Source organism: Curcuma longa, chromosome 20, assembly GCF_044706935.1.
Source record: "Curcuma longa cultivar G26 ecotype Majalengka, Jawa Barat chromosome 20, ITB_CL_G26_1.1, whole genome shotgun sequence".
NCBI classification, from domain to species: Eukaryota; Viridiplantae; Streptophyta; class Magnoliopsida; order Zingiberales; family Zingiberaceae; genus Curcuma; species Curcuma longa.
In genome coordinates, this window is record NC_133880.1 from 11,479,653 (window position 1) to 11,498,871 (window position 19,219).

The window sequence follows — 19,219 nt, forward strand, 5'->3', positions numbered from 1 at the left end:
CTTTAAGAACTTCTTTACTTTAGAAATTAAAATTTTTAATTAAAATTCATTAATAAGACAGATATATGATGCATAAATTAAGAAAGCAGAATTAAGCAATCAAAGGAGGCATAATAAAGGAAACAAGAAAATAAAATTAAATATTTGCTTAAAATAAAAAAAAAATAAAGCCAACTCCTATAGAAAAATTTAAAGACTCCCCTTTCTAAAAAATTTAATAGCTCCCCCTTTTTAAGAAGAATCTTTAAGAACTTCTTTAGTTTAGAGATTAAAATTTCAAATAAAATATGATGCATAAACTAAGAAGGTAGAATTAAGCATCACATGAAGCATACTAATAGGAAGGAAGAAAATTAAGATAAATATTTGCATAAAATAAAGCATGCATAATTAAAGTCAATTATCAAGTCATAGTCATTCAATTATCATGTCAAAGTCAAACTTATTAGTATAAGAGATCAAATATAAGTATAACCAAAAGATAGAAGAGGATGCTAGCCCATGTGCTAGTATCTAAGTGTTGGTGTAGAGAGCACCAGATAATCAAACTGATATTTTGATCATGGTAAAAGGCTTAAGTTAAGTTTGTGGTGTGTACTAGCTAGCTGAAATGAGTGTGTAGGTAGCATAGGGAAGTCCTAGTCTAGATGACTAAGTAAGAAAGTTCTAGTCTGGAGGATTAGGTAAGGAAGTCCTAGTCATGAGGACTGGGTAAGAAGACTTGACATATCAAAGCACTAGGCAGGAAGTCTAGGCGGGTTAGTGGATCGGACGTCTAGCAGAGCGATGGGTCAACAAGGACCCACCATTAGAGGAAAGTCTTAGGGGGCCAAGGATCGAATTCTCAGCAAAAGTCCAACCATGTTTGGAGGACCGAATGGTTGGCAAAGGTAATCTCTCTTGAGAGAAGTAGGTAAGGATGTGTTACCTAGAAGGGAACAATAGGCGTCAGTCTGACCTAGGACTTCATTGAAAATCTAAAAGTCAAGACCAGACAGTTGGTAAACTGTTAATTTCTTGTTATATATGTTTTGCACTAACTCTGTGATACAAAAAATTGAGGGATCGAAACTTCGGGATCTGGACATCCCTATTAAATCTAGGCGATCGGACAGTTCAAACGCTAGAAGGGATCTAGGGGCTTGGATGCCAACTGATCGGTCCAGCTAGGCGAAGGAGGTGGCGAGTCTCCATTGGTGGGGGACACCTTAGCTTCTAGGCATTTGGAGATAGATAAGGTGCGACAGAGTCAAAGCTGATCCGACAACCTCCATGTTAACATTCTAAGTACCCAGAAGGGATATAGACATCCTAAGTCAGCGTTGAGAGTGGATTAATGTGACAACGTGGAGGTGCCCCCGATTACCCTATAAAAGAAGATGGAAGGGAAAATCCTGAATAATCCATTCACACTACCTCGACGTCCATTCTATCGCAACAGGAGCACCCGAACGCCGTCATAATGTTGAAAAGCTGCACTGATAACCACACAAACATTCTATTTATATTATCGGTAAAAATTAATATTTTTAATTTATCTTTTGTACTTAAATTACTAAGATGGTAAAGGTTTATCGATCCTTCTTTTTTGTGTAAATGTGAGACTCTTTCTCAAAAGAGAAAGAGTTTTATAATGGATTGTCTAATATAAACGGTAAGGACCACAAGCCACAAGAGTTTAGATGTTACCGTGACGTCGATGCTTTAGGATTTTTCTGGATTGCTTGGAATTTTGGAGCTGCTAGAACAATAGTTACACCCTACCTTAGTGTGACATCTCGAGTTTAAGGGAGCTTTGCCCGATCAAAAGTTTTGAGTACTGATAAAAAACAAAAACAGCAACAACGTTGTAGTCGGAACTGGTCAGGATGGACGTTTTGTTTCATTAATAGGACTTTGGTGGTCAAGAAGAGAGAGACATTTGTGTTCGGGAGTTGTCGCGGCATGGTGCACCGTCGATAATAGACACTCCGTCAATCATTAAGAGATGGCGTGGTGTTTAAGTTTTGGTTTTCTCTATTCGCCTTTTGATGAAGAAGGCACACCATCATGTTGTGTTGGTTGTCGATTTTGGTTGGGATGCATGTCACAAAGTATGACACACATCACACACATGTAGTTTAGATTTATCTTTTCTGTAATAAAAGGTGGAATCCGCCACCTTAGCGGCCGCACACAGTCGACCCCACGACCATTTGTGAGGAGGTAAATCGAGAAACTGCAGTTGGTCACGACGCAGGAGGGTGTTACCTGACTTCACCAGGATTCGAACTCTTGTCCTCTTCTGCAACTCTGCTACATCGTAACGAACTCAACTATGCTCCGGGGACTAGATTTGTCTTTTAGTTCATACGCACGTGGTAATTGGCGAGCGAATGTGGATGAATACGAAGGGGCAAAGTGTATATTGGGCATATGATTTGGTAATTTTGAAACTTATCTATATGATTTGAGTATTTTAAAAAATGATAAATCCTAGTTAGTCTCATTGACTATCTTTGGGGATGACCGGCCCGGCCCCACAGAAGTTTCCCACCGGCCACCAGAGTAAATCGGGAAGTGCACGCAGCGGCCAGCCCAGACGACCAGCATCCTTTGATTGCGCTCCCCATTTGAAGGAAAATTTCTGCAAATACGCCATAGCGGGGGATCGAATCGTAGGTGCCTGGGTGACAACCTAAATGTCCTACCGCCGCACCATTGCCCCTTGGACTAAATTGTAGTGAGTAAACTTTTTATAGTGATCGACCCCACCATCGAAACGATCCCATATCAGAAAACCCCCTGTCGAAACAACACCTCAGCCAACAAATACATGTTGTTAAGACTTGAATCGCACAACACCTCAGGTAACAAATACATGTTGCTAAAAGGATTCGAACCCGAAATCTCAAGCAACACATATCTTCGTGCTTACCACTTGGGATAAGGCACTTCAACAAAAATTAGAGTGGGTAAACTTTTTATAGTGATCGGCTCCATCGTCGAAACGACCCCATATCAGCAACACCTCAGCCAATAAATATATGTTCTACGATTTGAATCGCACAACACCTCAGTCAACAAATACATGTTGCTAAGATGATTCGAACTCGAAACCTCAAGCAACACATGTCTCCATGCTTATCACTTGGGATAAGGCACTTCAACTAAAAATTATAGTGGGTAAACTTTTTATAGTGACCGACCCCACTGCCGAAACGACCCCATATCAGAAAACCCACTAAGAGATTTTTTGAGGTATGATACCACTATGTTGATAAGAGCATACAACCTCAACAGCACCTCAGCCAACAAATACATGTTGCTAAGAGGATTCGAACTCAAAACCTCAAGCAACACATGTCTCCATGCTTACCACTTGAGATAAAGCACTTCAACAAAAATTGTAATGGATAAACTTTTTATAGCGACCGGCTCCATCGCCGAAACAGTCCCATATCAGAAAACTCCCTAAGGGATTTTTTGGAGGCACGGTACCATATATTGATAAGAGTATACTACCTCAACAGCACCTCAGCCAACAAATAAACTTTAACAACGTGGTTCAGTAAATTATCATTTATTTTTTATAAATTTGATTTTAGTTTAAGTTCAACATGAATAGTTATTAACTCTCAACTCAAATTTATTTAAAATTTTGTATTTATAATGTTATTATAATATTATTTATTTATTTTAAAATTTTATTTATTTATTATATTAATAAAATTTTTATTAATGAATATTATTTATAAATTTTATTCATAAATATTATTTATAAATAATTTATAATCTTTATTGATGAATTGAGCGTATATAAGAGTATTGATTTAATTTAATAAATTAATTAATCTTATATATATTAAATACATAAATAAAATTTTGACAACGTCACCTGACTCAACCGCTGTCGCTTCTGTGGGCTCTTGGGCTGAAGCATTGCTATTTTGGGCCTTTTAAAGCTGATGCTCCTGAAAGTAAATGACACGACCGGCTATGGCATCTTGTCCTTCGTTGGGAAATTCAAGTGCGAACCACAAAGAGGAGGATGGGAAACCCCGGAGCGACCTCGAACTCGAAGAAGAGGGGATTCCGAAAAGACGATGGCTTACCATTACCTGATCTCCACACCGCCGCCAGGACTGGGGATCGCCTCACCGTCGAGTCCATCTGTAACACCAATCCACTCGCCGTTAACTCTAGGGATCGCCTTTCCCGGACCCCGTATCCTTTCTACAGATTTTTTATTTTATTTTATGGATTTTTACTCTTCTGAATTATCTTTGGTTAAACTCCAGTGCAAGTCAAGTGGCTTACTATGATTTAGCTATACATATTAGATTTTCTAGGGTTTAGTTGCCAACTTTGTGGACATTGATTTAGTTGTCGAGTTTTTTTGTTTCATTTTGTTTTCATTTTTTCAGACGATTCTTTCTAATTGGCCTCTTATATTTTTTTCCTATTCAGAATTTAAATTTTGTCCTCCGTTAAGATTTTTTTTTTTTTGCTTGGATATCAATCTTCTTCAATGAAAGGAGTGGAAAGATGATTTATCAGACTGATGCCCAAGTCACTGACAGGTTAAGTTTCTTGTTTTTCTCGTATAAAAAGAATAAAAATTTTGTTTGTGCTTAAAATTATTATGCAGACAAAATGTATTCGTGTAGTTAACATCAGATATGCTGCAATTTATGCTTAATTTGATCGCAGACAAAATGTGATAGTAGAAACTGTATTACATCTGTCATCCTAGAAAAAGCCTACTTTCTCTATGTTTGTAAAGTCAAATATGTTTTCTTACCTCAAGGAGAATAATTTTTAGTTTGTATATGGAAGGATTTGGATTATACATTTATGTGACAATGTATAACTCACTACCCATACAAGCAAAAGAACCGCCTGTTAGCTTATTACATTCAATCACTAGCTCAAAATACTTAAGCCTAAGTTAATAGTATCACCAGGCTAAGCCGATAAACTTCCTTAATTAGCCTATGAAAGCAATACAATGCATCTAATTAAACCGAATGATGCATTTAATAGGATCTAGTCATCATCATGTTTATGGCTAAATTGCATACCGAAACAACGACAAAAAATGGCTGACCTGAATCTAAAGCTAATGGCACTGTTCCTTGTCATAAAAAAAAGTTCCTGCAATGTAGCGGAAGGTCTTCTGCAGGAGCTAGGTGACAATTGGAGTCTCAACTCAATGGGGAGAGGAGAAGAAGAAGAGGAAGAAGATCAACAATCAATAAATCAACGTCATATTACAATGGATCTTGACTTCCTCTTCTTATACAAGCCCATCTTGCAGGGACCTTCCCATATTGAGCTCATAATTCGTTAACAACCCATCAATGTTAACGAATTGGATTTTATTGGATTCTATACATGTAATCCACATCTGATAACTTAAAACTCCCTTAATACACCATGTATTAGATCACTTAATGGAATTTAATTCTTAATGGTAATTATGTGTTATTAATTCATATGAAGCCCTCCAAATGGAGACTTAATCCTTTAATCTCTTACTTGAACTACATATGCCACCGTATATAACACATAATACCTTAGTTGAGCTCTACAATGCCAAAACTTTATAGTTAAATACCCTTTTAAATAATCTGGTCCATTAATTTCATCAGTATGGAACTAAAGAAGTCAAAGTTAACTAAATTGTAACAAGATCTAACAGTAATTACAGTATCAACTTCATTAATGACATAAATTTAATGTGGATGTGTAGTATGACACGAAATGTGATTTATACATGTCCATTCTCAACTGTTCCTCATGACCCAAACAGGATTCAAATCATATGTACTGATACTTTATGCTAATCGCAGTAGTAAACCATGATTCAACTAAGGTTGATAATGGGCCAGATTCCATATCCTTTGTCCCTATCCTCATTGATTATATCCATCATCATTCTCATCCCTATCAAGTATTCAACTTTCATCCTTATATTCGTCGGAGGATCGGATATCCATACTCTACTCAAATATCCTATTACCACCTACAATTGCATTTTTTTTTTTTAATTTGAATTATTTCGATGAAGCTATGGATATTTATCAAATTCTTAAGAAAATAATAAGAAAAAAGATTAAAGATAAAAATTAGCAAACTAAACAGCATAGAATAAATAATAAAGAGGTGGACCGTTGGTGAAATAATAAGTAATCGCAGTAGTAAACCATTATTCAACTAGAGTTGATAATGGGCTAGATTCGATATCCTTTGTCCCTATTCTCATTTATTATATCCATCATCATTCTTATCCTCATCGGGTATTCAACTTTCATCCTCATATCCGTTGGAGGATTGGATATCCATACCCTACTCAAATATTCTATTACCACCTACAATTGCATTTTTTTTTAAATTTGAATTATTTTGATGAAGTTATGGATATTTACCAAATTCTTAAGAAAATAATAAGAAAAAAGATTAAAGATAAAAATTAGCAAACTAAACAACATAGAAGAAATAATAAAGAGGTGGGCCATTGGTGAAATAATAAGTAAAATTCAAATTTAAGAGGTGTAAATGGGTTTTGGATTTTGTTTGAGATTTGATAAAAAAATCTTTCTTTAATATATAAATAAATAAATCAATGTATTGTAATTTAATTGAGTATTTGGGATGAATAGGGATATGATTCTATCAAACCCACCTCCATACTCGAATCTGAAAATGTTCATATCCGATTATTTAATCGGGTAAAAAAAAATCCTCCATACTCTCCATTCGGGTCGGGTATCGGATTCTCCATTGGGTTCGGAGGAAATTGTCATCCCTAGATTCAACCTTATGATTCAAAAATAGTCCTACGTCATATTTACAAGCACCATATACAAACCGCAATAGTAAATGATGATGTCTTTAATTTCAGAGAGTCAAAACTTTATACATATGTATCAATAAACTTTAGTACTACAATAAGTCAGAAATAGACGTGTTCATTAATAAATATAGCATTACGACAAATTTAGATTTCTACTAAATGGGTATTTTATTAAAAGAAGAATCTCATATTCATCACATACTGATGAAACGCTTTGGACGACAAGCCCTTAGTGAACAGATCTGCCAATATGAAATCTGTCTTTATATGCTCTATCATCACTTGATCGCTTTTAACTCTTTTTAATCGCTAAAAATTTTATATCGATGTGTTTAGACTTTGACAAACTGGAGTTATTCTTTGAATACAATTCTGCACTTTTATTATCGCAGTTGATCCTCAATAGTCTGTCAATGCCCCTAATGATTTGTAATCCTATGATAAGGTTCTTCATCCATATCCCATTATAGTAGGCTATAAATTCTACCTCCATTGTGGAAGTGATTATTAGTGTCTATTTGATGTTTTTCCATGATATAGCTCCTCTTGTCAGTATGAAGACATAATCTGAGGTGAATCTCTTGCTATCCAAGCATTCAACAAAATCGGAGTCAGAATATTCAATGACTTCCAAATGACCTAATCTCCGATAAGTGAGTCTTGTCGGTATGAAGACATAATCTGAGGTGAATCTCTTGCTGTCCAAGCATTCAGCAAAATCGGAGTCAGAATATTCAATGACTTCCAAATGACCTAATCTCCGATAAGTGAGCATATAGTCTTTAGTTCTTTGCAAATACTACATAAGCTTACTCAAATATCTATCTAACATCCCTACTATGTACATAAGATTTGGATGCGTACATACTTGAGCATACATCAAACTCCTACTGCCAATGTATAAGAGAATTGCAGCATTTCTTTTATTTTTAGTTCATGGCGTGGGCATTGCTGCAAAGTAAATCTATCACCTTTTAATGTAGGTGTATCGCTAGGAGCATAAGTCTGTATGTCATACCGAATGAGCATACAGTCTTTAGTTCTTTACAAATACTGCATAACTCTTTTTACAACTTTCTAATGCTTTGGTTCAGGGTTACTCAAATATCTGCCTAACATCTCTATTATGTATGCAAGATCCGGATGCGTATATACTTAAGCATACATCAAACTCTTTATTGTCGATGCATAAGCGAATTGCTGCATTTCTTTTATTAGTGTGCTTCTTGAACGATCACGATAAATTTATATGCCTAAAACAAAAGTTGCTTCACCTAGATATTTCATTTCGAATTTTATCTGATAGAAATAACTTGATTTCTTGCAGCAAACTTTTATCATTAGTTGTCAGTTATAATATCGTCTATATACAGAACAAGTATAACAAATTTGCTCCCACTGAATTTGATATGCAAATATTGATCAACAGGATTCTCCTTAAAACCATTTGAAGAAATCTGATTAAAATTTTTGATATCATTGATGAGATGCCTTCTTTAAACCATAAATAGACTTTTTTAATCTACATCCTAAGTGCTTTAAGTCGCTCAATTCAAAATTCTCTGACTGCACCATGTATATAGTTTCCTCAATGTTTCCATTGAGAAATATTGTCTTAACTTCCATTTAGTGTAGCTCTAAGTTATAATGAGTTACAAGTACCATGATTACCTTAAGGGAGTCCTTTGAAGGTCTCCTTATAATCAATATCCTTCTTTTGAGTGAATCCCTTAATGACAAGGCGAGTCTTATACTTTTTAATATTTCCCTTCAAATCCTGTTTAGTTTTAAATATCTATTTACAATCAACAGGTTTCACCTTTTTAGGTAATTTGATAAGTTTTCAAATGTCGTTGTCCATCATGAACTTCATCTCTTCCCTTATTGCTTCAATCCTCTTTTTAAGATGAGGCCATTGTTTAACTTTATGGAAAGACATGTGATTATCTTCCAATCCTCTATTAAATTCATGCTCTTGGAGATATATATACTCATAAGAAAATCTCCTTTCCCTGGTCGATCTCCTTAGTGACACTTGTACTGAGGTGATTGTAAGACATGCTCAATCGAAAGAGGGAATATCTCTATTTGAGATGATATACCCTCCATTTACATTAGAGGTGACGTGGGAATATCATGGTCCACTACTCTTATGTTGGTGCAACGGAGGTTGTTCGTGGATCGCTAGAGGGGAGGGGTGAATAGTGACCTACAATAAAAGTGATATCTTTCTCTTGCTAACGGTTTTAGCAAGGACACACTAATTAAAATATAAATATAACGAATAAAAACACGAGGCAATGAATTTACTTGGTTACAACTCTCGAGTTGTTAGTTCAAGACTATGAAAGTATTCGTTAAGATCTCATTATCGGAAACAATCCACTTTGACAATGGGCTAATGGGTCTGGATGACTACTTGCGATTTGGGCGCTTGGAACCTCTCCGGGCGCCTAGACTCCATTGGCATGGACTCTATCCTGATCCGCTTCAACAACGTCTCGCGCTGACTTGAATGAGTATCCAGGCGCCCAAAATTGATCCGGGTGCTTGGAATGGATTCAGGTGTCTAGAATGGTCAACTTCATGTCGATCATTTTTCTCCATTCTGCCTTGCGCAGTCTTCCTTCCAGCTTCTCGTCCTTCAGATGCACCAAGCCCTTCCGGCTCGCTCCCGTGTATCTTTCTCGCTCCGCCGGAGTATTCTTCTGCAGTTCCTCGTACTTCGGATGCACTGAGCCTGTCGGCTCTTTTCCTGTGCCATCCTTCTCACTCGCTTGCGTCTTCTGTCAAGGTTAGCCATTTGGATATTACGTGTGGTCTCTTAAGTCCTTGTACATTTAAACACACGTGTCAAATACAATCAGGATATAATTTCAGGCTTATTTGACCACATATCAAAACTTCACATTGGGTATCAACAATCACCCCTTTTTGATGTTGGTCAAACTAAGTTAGAAATTAGGGTAAATAATAAACATAATGAAAGACATGAATAAGCATAATGCAATAATAATATTTTACTCCCCCTGCATTGATGCCTAATTTCTATGATGCTTAATTTTTATTTTTCTCTCCCTTTTGACAACAGAAAAAACATTGAGGTTAAAAAATGACACGAAAATATTCGGACTATAAAATTTTTTAAAATTTTAACTAGATTTAGATCAGAATTTCCTTAATCATGAAAAATTAATTTTCATCGAAAAAATATTTTAATTAATTTTTGAATTTCAAAAAAAAAAGATTTTCTTTTGATAATTTTTAAAAATATTTAATTGTTCAAAAATTCTAAAATTTTATATGATGATAGAAAATATAGCATATTTTCACAAAAAATAATTTCCATAAAAAATTTCATTAAAAAATTATTTTTGCGTTAACCATAAAATAAAATAAGAAAAACAATTTGTTGGTTGATGATTTTTTTTAAGTAGTCAAAATTTATTTTTGGAATCCAAAATAAATTTAAACATACTAGATTAATCAAATATTTTTTTGAAATGCACTATTTTGGTACTTTTCTGATTTGATCCTTGAAATTTCGATAATGATATTTTAGTTCTTCGTACAACTTATCTGAACTAGTAGAGAATTTTTTTAAAGATAATGTTAAAGAATTTACCTGATCCTTTAGTCTTAGGTTGTCAATTTTTAGTTTTTCATGTTCTTTAAGACATGAACTAGCTAATTTATTTTCTAGCTCAATATGAGTTTGTTTTAAATTCATGTATTTTTTCTAACTTTACATAATGACCTAGATAATATTTTAATTGCATCGTAAAGTTACTTGAAAGGCAGGTTACATACCTTATCGTTTTGGATTAGTTGGTTGAGGCTCCCTTGCACTATTGCTCTGACTCTGAGTTTTTGAAGAATTATACCAAGTTGCTCTCAGATTCTTGTGTTGTGGCTTCATCTTTGCTTTCTCCTTTTCTTTGGTTATCTTCTTGAGCTTGGGGTAGTTGTCCTTGATGTAACCTTCTTTATCAATTGAAGCACCTTACTCTTTTTTTCTCCTTTCTTCTTAGTAATCTTGAGGCCTGTTTCTTATTAAACATGTCGGATGTAAAAACTTTTTCATTTTGCTTACCAGGTATGCTTCTTTATCTACGGATGTGTCGAGTCGTCCTTAGCTTATAGAGCGATGCTATTGTTTGGTAGTTCTATGTCTTTAAATCCTGCACATCGAGATTCATGTAATTCTAAGGTTGAAAATAATTCTTCTAGCGTACTTACCTTTAAGTTTTTTGAGATGTAATATGAGTCCACTATTGAAGTCCATTCTTGGGTTCTTGGAAATGCATTCAATACATATCGAAGAGTGTCTCGATTTGTTACCATTTCTCCGTGGTTGTTGAGGCCGGTGATTCATGTAGTTGCGTTACCTTTTCTTCCTTTTCTAATCGGAGATGAGTTAGTTGATTTCTCAGCAAGTCCCTTCTGGCTAGCTTTATTTCTTAGGTCCTTTCATGAAGTTCTAAGAACTTTTCCCAGAGGTATTTCGCCGAGTTGTAATCGCCTATCCGGTTGAGTTCTTGTACAGGTAACACATTGAGTCCCAATAACTCTATCTTACTATTGGTTGTGAACTTGTCTCGTTGCTTTTTGGTCCATCGTAGTTCATCGAGTTCGTCTCCATCCTTGTTCCTGGGCATTTGGAAATCATTTTTAATACACAATATTATTTCAAAATCTGTTTTGAAATATTTTTCCATTTTTCTCTTCTAGATAGTGAATTTGCCCTCGAATTTTGGTGGGTGGATGTTTGATCCGGCCATTCCTCCTGATCTAGTTGTTTAGTTAGCGGTTAGTCCTTCTGAGTGGTCTGGCTCTGATACCAACTATTGGTGCGCGAAGACGGTTCGTGGATCGCTAGTGCGGAGGGGTGAATAGTGATATGCAATAAAAGTGACCTCTTTCTCTTGTTAATGTTTTTAGTAAGGACACACTAATTAAAATATAAATATAACATGAATTAAAACATGAGGCAATGAATTTACTTGGTTACAATCCTCAAGTTGTTAGTCCAAGACTATGAAAGTACTCATCAAAATCTCATCGTCAGAAATAATCTGGAGATTGAGAAACCTCGTACAACGGTTGAGAACAAAACGATTAAGGCAGATTGAACGAAACAATTAAAACCGAGTGTGTACATTATTCTTCAAGCTTCAATATATTTATAATTTTTTCTTTGATTTGATCGTTGTGCTGACGTGACACTTTCGAGCGCTTGGAAGTCTTTCGGGCGTTTGGAAGCCTTCCGGGCACCTGGATTCGTCGAACCCAATCCACTTTGGCAATAATCTGCTAATGGATTTGGATGACTCTTTGCGATCCGGGCGCTTGGAACCTCTTCGGGCGTCTGGACTCCATTAACGTGGACTCCATCCTTATCTGCTTCGGCAACATCTTGCGATGACTTGGAATGGGTGTTCGGGCACTCTAAATGGATGCCAACGCTTGGATTTCGAGGTGCTCGAAATGGATCCGGGTGCTTAGAATGGTTAACTTTGTGTTGACCATTTTCCTCCTCCGTTCTCCATTCTGCCTTGGTTGCCTTGTGCAATCTTTCTTGCAACTTCTCCTCCTTGCAGATGCATCGAGCCCTTTTCGCTTCGTCGGAGTACTCTTCTGCAGCTCCTTGTACTTCGGATACATCGAGCTTGTCGGCTCCTTTCTCGTGCTATTCTTCTCGTTTGCTTGCGTCTTCTGTCAAGGTTCGCCATTTGGATATTACGTGTAATCTCCTAAGTCTCTGTACACTTAGACACACATCTCAAATACAACTAGGACCTAATTTCAGGTTTATTTGACCACACATCAAAACTACACATTGGGGTACTAACATCTTATGTCAAACTCATATTCCTGAAGATATATAAAATCAAAAGACATTATAGATCTCCTTTCCTTAGTGGATCTCCTTAGTGGTACTTGTACTTGAGGTGGTTGTGAAACATGTTGAACCGAAGGAGGGAACACCTCTATTTGAGCTGATATACTCTCCATTTGTATTGGAGGTGACATGAGAATATCGTCGTCTACTATTCTTGTCGGTTGTGCAGTCTCAATAGGATTGCCAATACTCTTCTCAAATCATATTTTCCTAAATTTAGTGCTCTCACCATCCTCAATGAATTTGACATTACTTGTTGCGAAAAAAGTTTACTTAAGGGGTTAAAAAACTAAAGCCCCTTGACTTTTTAAAGTATCCCACAAATGACAGTTAACGATCCTTGAGTTCAGTTTCCTTTCGTTAGGTCTATAGGGCTTAGCCTTAGTTGGATAACCAAGACTACCATCCACATCTTGTATGAGATTTTTGTTATTGCCTTACTAGGTACTCTGCTGAGTATGTACACCTCAGTTTTGAGTGTTATCGCATAAAGATTCTGGTAGTTAAGAAAATGCCATCATAATTCTCATTGTGTCTTTTAGAGTACGATTTCGTCGCTCAACTATTCTATTTTGGTGAGGGGTATCAAGCATGATATATTGAACCACGATTCCACACTCAACAAGGTATTCTACAAATGGCTCAGGATATTGTTCACTTGATTTGTTAGATCTACCATAGTATTGATCATTGTATTCACCACTACGGTCAAATCTTACTACCTTACTCTTTTTGCCTAGTTGATTTTCAATTCGGCTTTGAAGAGTTTGAATATGTCCAGGGATTACAACTTTTCATGAATTTAGTACAAGTATTCATATCAGTAGTCATCTATGAAGTTGATAAAGTATGCTTGACTATTTCAAAAAATTTTAAGGAACGACCCACATATATCTGTATGTATCAGCTCTAAGCCTCTATTATACCGTCTTGAATCCTTATTATGTTTATTAGTTGTTTTCTTTTTAATATCAAAATTTGACATATCAAAAGAATGGAAAATTTCTAGTGACATTAATCTTTCAAGGCGTTATTTTGAGATATGCCTTAAACTTCTATGCTACAACATGGATAAATTCTCATTTGTCAAACCACTATTTGCACCTATATTATGCATTACAACATTAGTCTCGATGTGCAACCTATATAGTTTATCAATCAAGGAACTAGTATCAACGAAAGATGAAATTTGAAAAATACTAAATTTTCATTTTCAAATGAACAAATATATCCGGATTTGTCCAAATATAAAACAAAAAATAAGTTCCATCTAAAAGCTGGTACTATAAAAGTATTTTCTAAATTCAACATTACATCATTCCCAATATAAACTCTAAAGACACCATAGTCTTTACTTTGACTTCTTGCTAGTTCAAGTATAGATGTATCTTTCAATATCAATTGACAGTCGGCTCCAATGACTCTACATAGTTATACTTATGTGAGTAGTTGCATTCGTATCTATCCACTAAGTGCTATTAAGTACAGTTTCTATCCACCCGTATTTAAATTAATAAAGTTGAAAAATATACCTTTCTTAACACACTAGTTGGCATATTGGGGACAATTCTTCTTCAGGTGGTCTTTCTTTTTACAAAATAAGTTAGGTCTTGATCTTGTTGTTTTTGTATCTTATACCCTGAAGTCCAGTCATTACAGGATGGTTAGTCTTATTCTTAACATTTTCCTTTTTTCTTTTCTTTCTTGAGTTTTGAGTTGAGGATGCAAAGTGAGCATTATGAGATGTGTCATATCTCTATCTCTTTTCTTCCTATACACACTGAGCTATGAGCTCATTTAGTATTCATTTCTCCTTCTGAGTGTCCTAGCTAATTTTGAAGGGAGTGAACTGTCTAGGAAGATAGATGTTCACAAAAACGCTTTTGGATATTTCTAGCTTTAGTGTTCTGAGTCTTGTAATCAAATTTGACATTTCCATAATGTACTCTTTATTGCTGCCTTTCCTATTTTACCGTATTGACACCAACTTCATGAGAAGTGTGGTAGTTTGACTTTTTTATTCAGGCAAATCGATCTGTTAATTCTTTAAAAGTCTTAGCATTCTCATTCTTAGTAATCGAGCCCCTTATAGATTTTGGAATTGATATCTACATGATTATAAGACTCCTATCATTTGATCGCTCCCACTTTTTAAATATCACCTTTTGATCCGCAATGCTATCACTGGATAAAGGTGTAGGGCAATTATGTCTAAATGTAAAGTTCAGGTCCATGCAACCAAAAAGTACTATGAAATGCTCTTTCCATTGATCAAAGTTTGTGCCCATAAACATGAGAATGCTATTCAAATGTACAGATATTGAGAGTGCCACATAAATAAAAATAAAGAACACAACTCAATTTACAAACAAAGCATGCATATTTATAGATGTGCAATAAAATAAATGCAACAATTAAAATATGCAACATTATGAGTATTTATTGAGATACCAAGTATAACATTATATTAAAATTTTGAATTAAAATGCAATTTACTAGTAGTACTTTCCAAATAGCTCATAATTACCTTGATTTGCTATACAACATGTCTTCCTTTGAGCCAACACATTATGTGCATAATTAACTTTATATATGAGCCTCCTTAGTTTGTTGATGTTTTCAACCATTCCTCAAAATATTTTTAATTGATTATACAATATGCCTTCCTTTAAGCCAATACATCATGCATGTGATTAAGAAGTTAGACTCGATTTACAAGCTTCTTTAAACATATATCCGACAAAAAATGATTTTCCTCTAGGCCAATCATTTTTGCATAGATATACATCTATCTATGCAATTGTCCTAAGCTTACCCAATAGTTTTCGCTTGGACAATAGTATTGGTTTATCCAAGTAGCCAGTGTGAAGATAAATTTAGGAAAAATTTAAGAAAACTCCGTTAGATAAATAATAGTCAATTATTATCAGTTATCAATCGATTGATACTGGTATCAATCGACTGCCCTTGAACATCAATCGACTGATATTCCTCATATGTTAGACCTCGGACACAGTAGTCGATTGAAGTAATCGACTGCTAACCCTTCAACTCTAATCCTATCAGCTGATTGTTAACTATTATCAATCGATTGACCCACAACAGTTGAGTTCCTCAATCGAGTCAGAAAGTTTTTATACACAATTTCATTCACACCAGTCAATTGGTCCTTTATGACAATCGACTAATGTACATTAGTTGAATGCCTCGGCCGAGTTGAAGACCTTTTGTGGACAATTTCTTGAATATTAATCGACTGGGCCCTAATAGCAACTGATGATAATAAATTAGTTAAATGCTCCATTTGAGCTGAAAATATTCTGTGCTTAAATTTGTGCCTAGTAGTCAATTGGTTTTCTATAACAATCAACTGTTGCTCACATGACTCGAATTCTAGTGACAGTTTCACGCAAAAATGGTTGTGGAAAACTCTAAATTCGGTGTTGTTCTTCGTGTTCTTTGCGAGATAATGCGAAAAACTCGAAATCTAGGTTAAATCCTAGGTTTTCCAGTCCTAGATTCGACGAATATGCATTGATTTGCTATTCCAAAGTGGAATTGTTGCATCGACAACTGATAAATTAATCCTAAGCTCTGATACCAATTGAAAACAATACAATGCATCTAATTAAACCGAATGATACATCTAATAGGATCTAGTTATCATCATGTTTACAGTTAAATTGCATATCGAAACAACGGCAAACAAAGGGCTGAATTCAAAGCCAATACCATTGTTCCTTACTTGTTGCTGAATGAAGTTCCTGCAACGTAGTGGAAGGTCTTCTGTAGGAGCTAGGCGACAACCAGAGTCTCGTCTCAATGGGGATAGGAGAAGAAAATTCTTCTTATACCAAGTCTCCTGCAACACAGTGGATGTTGATTTCGTCTTCTTATACAATCCCATCTTGCAGGGATCATTCCTATATTGAGCTCATAACTCGTTAATAGTCCATCAATATTAACGAACTGGAATATTGGATTCTTCTACACATATAATCCACATCACCATTTATTAAATTACTTAATGAGGTTTAATTCTTACCCATCAAATTGAGACTTAATCCTCCACTTGAAACTGAACTGTTAATATCTTTAGTCTAAATTTAATATACACATCAAGGTTCAAATTCGTCTCAGCTCAAAATCACCCCAAAAAATGATAAATCCCAGTTAGCCTCATTGACTATCTCTGGGGGTGACCGGTCCGGTAGCTTAAAATCACCCCAGATTCATAGGATGTGAGACCTAATAGTAGTTTCATCATTACCCAAGAAATCTTTTTCAAATACCCCACCAACAATGCCTAAGATTAGGTTCACCATAATACTAAAATGTTACAGAACTTATAAAAATTTAGTCGACATTAATAGTAGTTTAGTCATGTAAGTTATGGACTCCTTTGTATTATAGTTCATGATGACGTGAGACTAAATTAAAGTGTTACAGATTCCACAAGTTGAAGTTTGAAATCACTGTCTTGATTCAAAATCCAATTTATCAGAATCACATCTACTAGTTGTTTGTCCAATAGTTTTTCGACATCAAACAAGCAGGTGTTTGTCGTCCTTTAATTAGGTTTGGTATGATCATTAACTATCACAAATGTTGTCAATTGAGAGAATCAATTCAGTAAATTTCTAAGCCCAATCACTAGCTCAAACTTCTTGAACTCTAGTTATTAGTAAGGTATTAGTAGTTCTCATTTAGTCTGCAACTTCATTTGCTCAGCACAATTCCCTATTAAGACAATAAAGGTCGTACAAACTAAGTTGGAAGTAAAGGTTAATTTGAACATTCGGTGGAATAGTAATAATAAAAGGATTAAGATAATTTTTCTTCTATTATATGTTAGATAACTATTCTGAGTGATGTAGAAGAATACCATTCCATCATATAAAAGATTATTTTGGAAGCCTATGCATCTAGGGAAAGCAAACAAGTATACAGTTTCTTTACTAAAATAGCAATTGTCTGAGGTTTCAAAAGTTTTTCTCCATTCCATTGCTAACACTTAAACGTGCAAAACCTTAGGATATCTTGCGATTTTCGCATTTGCCTTGACATGATTAATTTGAATGAAGATTGCATCTAGCTGCATGGGCTGGGCAGACAGAGATCGTAAAATTTCTCTGCAATAACAAAGCTGATATTGGTGCTGCTGCTATGGATGATACGGCTGCAATCCATTTTGCTGCTCAGAAAGGTCACCTGGACACGATCCAGGTCCTATTATCTTCTGGAGTCTCTGTCAAGGCTGCTAACAGAAAAGGATTCACGCCTTTGCACTATGCAGTCCAAGGATCTCATGCAGAACTCACCAAATATCTAATCAGGAAAGGCGCAAGCCTTACTGCCAAGACAAAGGGTGGGCAAACACCTGCTGACCTTGCAAGCACAGAGGAAATCCGTGTTTTTCTTGAAGATTGCAAGCAGTCACCAGCCGGAGGAGAAAAATCTACCAGAACCAATTTGGATGCTGATTCAATGACAGTGGATTCTGCTGAAGAGAAGAATCGAGCCTCCATGCCAAAAGAATTGGTTCTAGTAGATGAGTGCACATGCGTCAACGAAAAGAGGAATGGCAAAGAAGTTGATGACGCTGGCTCTTTGAAAACCAAGAAGGCTAAGGTTTCTCTTGATCATCTTTTTGCTGAAAGCGATGTGCAAGATGGAGAAGGATAATGAAAGATTGATAATGTACAAGCAGTTCTAGCATCCATGGTTCTTCCATCTGATAAGGGCTGAAAGCCCGTCTGTTTAGACTTGATTCTGCGAACATCATCCCCGAGAACAATATGCTGTAAAATTGTAGTTATAGTGGCAGGATAATATTAATGTGATGAAACCTGCGTACTTCATTCTAGTTTTATTGGTTTAACTAAACCGCTGAAAAGATAAAAGCTTGATTGTTGGTTGTTGGTGACTAATACTCGTTTGTCAATTAACTTATATGTATGACTGTCCTTTGTATTAGAAATTTATTTCTAAAATCTTAAGTATCGGCCGGCGAAATGAAAGCAAGTGAAAATTTTAAAAGATATTAAAAAAAATTAAAACAGTGGAAAGAATAAATTGAGCTGATGACTTTAATTCCAGATTGAATACTTATTGCTATTCCATTAATGACTTTTATATAGATCAAAAGGAGGGCCCTAATGAAGGCCGTCTGTTGATAAAAATAAATCGATTAGACATTAGGATTTTCAAAGATTCCTGCATGATAATCTGAATTAATAAAGTTAATCAACCAATGAGGAGGAAAATCTGGTCCACATTCCTTATATCAGCAGATTTGTAGCAATGAGAAATTACCACCATCCTCTAGTTAGGGGTGTAAAAGGATTTATTTAAGTTTATTTATTTTTTTTCTCCAGTTTATTGAAACAACGTTATTGTTCTTGTAATTTAACTTTAACATTTATCTAATACATAAAATTTATATTTTTAACATATTAATAATTAGGGATAAATTTATA

At 35.3% G+C, this 19,219-nt stretch overlaps 1 protein-coding gene across 1 annotated transcript; it reads left to right on the plus strand.

The window, feature by feature from the left end:
• Positions 1-3,985: 3,985 nt before the first annotated feature.
• LOC141813920 (uncharacterized) lies at positions 3,986-18,670 on the plus strand. Its single transcript, XM_074701929.1, has 2 exons — positions 3,986-4,206; positions 17,825-18,670. Exons 1-2 carry the CDS (start codon positions 4,031-4,033, stop codon positions 18,423-18,425), a joined length of 777 nt encoding a protein of 258 aa, XP_074558030.1. The 5' UTR covers positions 3,986-4,030; the 3' UTR covers positions 18,426-18,670.
• Positions 18,671-19,219: the final 549 nt, after the last annotated feature.

What these genes read in the sequence shown, in the direction of transcription:
- LOC141813920 (XM_074701929.1), top strand. Translation starts at nt 4,031, where the DNA reads ATGGGAAACCCCGGAGCGACCTCGAACTCGAAGAAGAGGGGATTCCGA. An exon ending in GATCGCCTTTCCCGGACCCC is followed by an intron (nt 4,207 to 17,824) that starts GTATCCTTTCTA and finishes ATTTGAATGAAG; the next exon opens with ATTGCATCTAGCTGCATGGG.